The sequence below is a fragment of the Thamnophis elegans genome, chromosome 14, assembly GCF_009769535.1.
Source record: "Thamnophis elegans isolate rThaEle1 chromosome 14, rThaEle1.pri, whole genome shotgun sequence".
Classification (NCBI taxonomy): domain Eukaryota; kingdom Metazoa; phylum Chordata; class Lepidosauria; order Squamata; family Colubridae; genus Thamnophis; species Thamnophis elegans.
Window position 1 is genome coordinate 6158006 of NC_045554.1, and position 6100 is coordinate 6164105.

Genomic DNA, 6100 nt, shown 5'->3' on the forward strand with positions numbered 1-6100 from the left:
TTGGTCCATCCACTCATCAATCGGGGAGTAAAAAGGAAGGTGGAGCGGAACTCTTAGCGAAGCTTAGTATATAGGGAAGGGAGTAGGTGTGAACAAACGACCACTTCGGGTACGCCATGGAATGCGCCTGTAGCTGAAATATACAAACGGTGTTTCTCAAGCAACTTTTCCTTCGTTCTTTTTGCTTATCCTCTGGAGCTGTGTTCACACGAAACGCTACCCTGGTTTGCTGAATTCATAGCATATCTATGACACGCTGAATGGTGACTCCCCCAGTAGCTCAGAGGACTCTACCTGTTTGGAGAGGAGGCCGAAGTTAAGCCCAGCAGGAGGCTACAGAGGCGTCCCATGAGCCTTCCTCTCCTTGATCCCAAGAAACGTATCTGGATAGATAGAAGCCCACCCCCTTTCCCGCATTGAGGAGATGGCTTCGCTTTCTAACCCGAAGTCTATGGTCAAGGGCCGCTTCACTCATCTACTATACCCGCTTCCCTTCGGAGCTTGCATCAGATGGCAGCAAAAAGACCGCACGCGGCCGGCGGGGAAGCCCCGCCTCTTTCGGCCAATAGCCTCGGCGGCCGTGGCAAGTCGGCCAATGGGAGGCGCGACGGGCGGGCGTCGCCAATGGAAGGCGGGCGCGCGCGCTTGGGCCGCGCCTGCGCGTCAGTGGTCCTTGCGTGAGGAGAATCGGCGGCGATGCCGATGTACAAGGTGAGGCCCTTTCAAGACGGCTCCGGTCCGGCGGTTCTGGCCGAGCACCTCCCCGCCTGCATGTACCGCGTGCGATGCGCCCACCGCCCGCCCGAGGCCGACGGGGCCTCCGGCCTTGCCTCCTCGCCGCCGCCTCAGCAGGTAGGAGCCGCTCGGCCCTGTGGCGTCTCACTTGGGCTGGCTGGGTGGGTGACAGGCAGGGCGCGGCTCCCTGGCCCCCGAGAACGCTTTGGAAAGGTTTCCGCCTTCGGACTAACGTTCCCATCCTCCTCAGCCCCCGTTTTCCTCCCTGACCCAGTCCACTCCCTATTCGCACTACAATCCCCATTCTCCCCAGCCCCAGTTTTCCTCCCTGCCCAAGCCACTCCCCCTTGGATTACAGTCCCATTTTCCCCAGCCTCCTGCCCCAAACCGTTTTTTTCAGACTACAATCCCCATCCTCCCCGCTCACCCACCCCGTTTTCCTCTCTGACCCAGTCCACTCCCTATTCGGACTTCAACCCCAGGTTTTCATTCCGCTTCAAGCCATTATTTTTTCAGATTACAATCCTCATCCTCCCCGTTTTCAGTCCCGCCTGAATCCGCTCCCTATTCGGACTACAATCCCCATTCTCCTCGCCCCCTGCTCTTTGCCCTGCCCCAAGCTGCCTACATCAGACTTCAATCCATTTCTTTCGAGTCTACTTAAATCGTTCTGATGCTCCCGAAGGTGCCTGGCTCCAGGTCCATCAGCCCCCCCCTCGCCCAGGATGGTGGGAGTTGTAGTTTGGAAGCTTTGGAGAGGCGGCCTTCCTCGGACGCCAACACAGGCCGGGGTAGGTGATGGGACTCCCCCCCCCCCCCCCGACTTTTGACCCCACTTTGATCAGGCTGCCTTCCTTCCACTTTCACTTTCTCATTTTCACTTTCTCATTTTTGCAATAATGATTGCTTGGTGATTGTGTCGAATGTGTATTATATTTGCAGCAGTGATTGTAGCTTACAAAAAAAATCAAATGGTACAAAGAGAATTAGAATTTGGGATAAGCTCTAATATAAACCCATTGAAGGGGGTCCTTGGTGCTCTCTGAGCTTGGTGGTTTTCTTGCAGACCTTTCATTAGCCAAACTAGGTAACATATCAGTGCTAGTAGGTGGGTAATTATCCCTGATGTTGTTACCTAGTTTCAGTAATGAAACATCTGCAAGAAAATCACCAAGCTCAGGGAGCACCAAAGATTCCACAATCCTCTTCTTCCTCCCTCTTCCTTACTTCCTCCTCTTCCCCCCTGCAATCTCCACTCTTTCTAGCATTACCTAGTTTGGGTAATGAAACATATGGGGGGAAAAACAAGCTCAGAGAGCACCAAGAAGCCCTCATTCAACCTTGAGCTACAAATATTTCTCCTTTATTGAAACCCATTGAATATCAACGCCTACAGACCCTCCTTGAGGAAAATGGGTGGTCTAGAAACATAACTAACATAAATGTAGGTAAATGTAAAGGTTCCCCTTGCACATATGTGCTAGTTGTTCCCGACTCTAGGGGCAGTGCTCATCTCCGTTTCAAAGCCGAAGAGCAGCCCTGTCCAAAGACAGCTCCATGGTCATGTGACCAGCATGACTAAATGCCGAAGACGCATGGAACGCTGTGACAAGTAATGGGAGCTCACTCCGTTATGCGGCGCTAGGGATTTTGAATCTCTGAACTGCCGACCTTTCTGATCGACAAGCTCAGCGTCTTAGCCCCTGAGCCACCGCATATCTGTATAAAAATATGAATTGCATATAAAAGGGATAGCCAGAATACCTGGTTTTGTTCTGACATGATACAAAAGGAATGAAGTGAATTCTAACTAATTTTCATTCAGGATGAAGCTGACATGTCACTCCAGGCGCTTGAATTCCGCCAGGAAGAGATCTTGAAACGTTTGTATGAATTGAAAGCTGCTGTGGATGGCCTCTCAAAAATGATCCAGACACCAGATGCGGACTTCGATGCCACTAACATAATTCAAACAGATGACCATGTTTCTCTAACTGTCAGCTCTGCAGAACTCGATAGTCTACTTGGGAAGGCAAGTCAGATTCTGAAATTTGCATTCTGCCTACTGAATAGTTTAACCAAAGTTGGCGTGCTTTTTTGTTGCAACAAGTTGCAGTCTGGCTAAAAGGACATTTAGTGATGTCTGTGGAGATTCTCACTCATCCAGGTCATGGTTGTGCCAAGGGTGCTTTTACAAAAGGCAACTGGACTTGAAGACATTTTGTTTCTCATCCAAGAAGCTTCTTCAGTTCTGACTGAAGAATTGAAGAAGAGTCTTAGATGAGAAGCAAAGCATCTTCAAAGAAAAACAAAAGTCCAGTTGCCTTTTAAAAAGCCCCTTTGGGACACATTTAGTGATGCTGATTCTACAAAGTTATATGGCAAAAGTATCAGACAAATAGTAATGTAACTTTGTCCCAAGCTAACACTAATGGGTTAAATTTTAAGGAACTAAAGGGTATACTTAATTGTTCAAAGTTGGCCTAAATGAGAGGAAGTTGTTTGCTTTTAATTGTTTACAAATAGTTCAGCTAGCAGGAGCAATGAAACTGTTGTTAGTGATAAATACCACTTTGTATATTAATAGCCAAGTAAAAATAACCAGCTCCTTCTCCTTTATTTGGGAGCGGCATTTGAGTCTCATCTCCTGGCTTGGAATATCTGCGTTGGAACAGATTTTCTATACAGTTCCAACCTCTGCAGAATATTGTTGCCTAAATATAGTTTCTATCAGTAATAATTGCCAGTGTTTAACTGGTACGGATAAACAAATGTATGATTTAGAATTTGGAATAGTTTGGAAAATATTGCTTCATATTCCAAGTATTGTATGTGTTTATAGGAGGTGTTCAAATGTAGTGGTGCATAATGTACAATTTCTAAGTATGACTAAATCTAGATCCAGTTCACCATGTGTTTAGGACGGAGATCCATCCATTTTTCTATTCTCATAACATTCATGGAGGCCTAGCATTTTAAAGCTCTCAGCTGACATGTGCAATGTCTGGTTCATCTTTTGTCACCTATGAGAGCCACTTATATCACTTATTCCATTTCTTCTCCACAGCTGGTTTAAACTGGAAGATGAATAGGCAGTGTAGAACTGCAGTGCAGTTAATCTGTGGAAAGTACTAAAAAACCCTGCAGGATAATAATTATAATATGTGGAAAAGCTTTAGAATAAAGTGGAAATCTCCTGAACAGCAGACTGAAGTCGTTTGTTTTAAAGCAGGATTACGGTGCGCTGAAGGACATTGTGATCAATGCGAACCCCTCCTTCCCTCCGCTGTCGTTGTTAATACTCCATAGTATGATGTGTGAGAAGTACAGATACTTTCAACTGTTCATACGCACTCATCTGTGAAAAACGTGCCAGAAAAACTGCTTAAATGCTTTGGTGAGCAGACAAGGAAACAATCGCGCCACGAATACCAGTTGGGCGTTACTTTAATTTGGAAAGATGGTAAGTCCGTGTGCGCTTATGAATAGCTGCTTACAGAGTTAGGCCCTCCTGTTCTTTATTTTATTTATTAAATTGATAAGAGAGAATGGGTCTTATTGGACATACACTGCTTGGGAGTTGTGTGGCTGTATAAACCTTTTAAATAAATCTGAGGGTAAGATGGAAAAGGTGGCGGGTACTTGAAGATAGGTTTGTTGCTGCTTCTTCATTTTGAGGCATTTGTTAGCTGGCAGGCAGTATCTTATGTGAAAAATAAAAGATTGGCAGCCAGGAAAATGTCTCTTCCAACTACATTTGACATCATAAACATGTTGAGAAGGAATGGTGAATACAGAAAGTCCTTGACTTACAACCATTTTAGTGACTCTTTGAAGTTATAAGGCTGTGAAAAAGGGACTGATGACATTTTTCACACATAGCCATTGGAGCATCCCCATGGTCACATGATCAAATTAGGACACGGGCTGTAGTCTTGGGTCATGTGGTCACATTTTACCACCTTCTGACAAGTCAATGGGGAAGCCAGATTCACTTAACAACCGTGCTACTAATTTAAGAACTGTGACTCATTTAACAACTGTGGCGAGGAAGGTCACAAAATGGGGCACAGCCCCCACTGTCTTGTTCGGCCCAATTTTGGACTCCATCATGGTCGTAAGTCGGGGACTACCTGTATATACCAGCTCTCCAAGCGTCGTCATTGTCTAATGCTACATTGGGATTATCCTTCCAGTGCCAAAACCCCAGATGAAGTTCAGCATTCAAACCATGTGCCCCATCGAAGGCGAAGGGAACATGCTAGGTTCTTATTCTCCTTGCTCGGCACCAGCATACACAATCACAGCCACGTTGATAGACAGCTGGGTCGACACCGCCCTCTTCCAACTCCAAGGAGGGAGCAATAAAGAAAAGGCAGCAGTTCTGCGGGGCATGAATGCGACCCTCGGCAAGACCCTCCTGGTTGGTGGGCAACGAATTGACGGTAGCAGACATTGTGACCTGGTGCGCCCTTCAGCAGACGGGGGGCACGGAGGCCGTCCCAGCCAACGTGCAGAAATGGCTCCGGTCTTGTGAGAATCTGGCACCTTTAACGCTGCTCTCAAGCTACTGAAGTAGCGTTCTCTCCCGTGGACAGGCAAGCAGATTCAACTTTTTCAACATCTCTGGTTATGAAATCTGGGGTGATGTTGGATAAATCAGATTTGAGAAATAACCAAAGTTGTAATGCCAATAAAGTTCATCAGAATTGTCCTTTGTAAAATGGTACTTCTTCAGCAAGAAAACCGTGTGTGTGTGTGTGTGTGTGTGTGTGTGTGTGTGTGTGTGTGTGTGTGTCACATCCACCTGGTCTTGGTAACAAGGAGGTTTTCTCCCAACTTTCCTAACTGCTCCCATCCAAGAGTTATGCTCTCATCCAAGAGTTAATTAGCTTCTGATTAGCTTCTTTGAGGTTAACCCGGATTGTCTGATCTGGATACCTGCTATAACTACGCATTACTGTTAATGTCGGAAATTATAAAGGATTTTAGGATTGCTTTTCTGTAATTTCTCCTCCTTGTGCCATATCCATCATTGGAGGTTGGCTATCATGTTGGCAATCCTATTTTTGTCAACAGCCGCATGTAAAAGTGCTACTGAGTTTTGTCCAAACCAGTCCCTTAGGTTTTGAAGCCATGATGTTCTCCTTCTGCCTGGACCCGCGTTTGCCTTCAATCTTTCCCTGGAGGATTACATGAAGTGACGCCGTATTTTTCTGGGTGTCGCATCACATGTCCAAAATATTCCAATTCTTGCTTTTTAATGGCTGTGATGATTTCCCTTTGCTTACCCAGGTGGCCTATCACCTCCTCCTTTGTGATTTTGTCAACCCAGTTTATATATAACAGCCGTAAAGTAATTTCT

General features: G+C 46.3%; 1 protein-coding gene across 1 annotated transcript; it reads left to right on the top strand.

Annotated features, from left to right (window-relative positions):
- The first annotated feature begins 639 nt into the window (after positions 1-639).
- Positions 640-5449, top strand: AIMP2 (aminoacyl tRNA synthetase complex interacting multifunctional protein 2). The gene is given in 7 exon segments (XM_032230756.1): positions 640-852; positions 2561-2767; positions 3968-4064; positions 4067-4198; positions 4932-5152; positions 5154-5283; positions 5286-5449. Coding segments are annotated over 7 exon segments (972 nt in total). The 5' UTR covers positions 640-696; the 3' UTR covers positions 5315-5449.
- Positions 5450-6100: the final 651 nt, after the last annotated feature.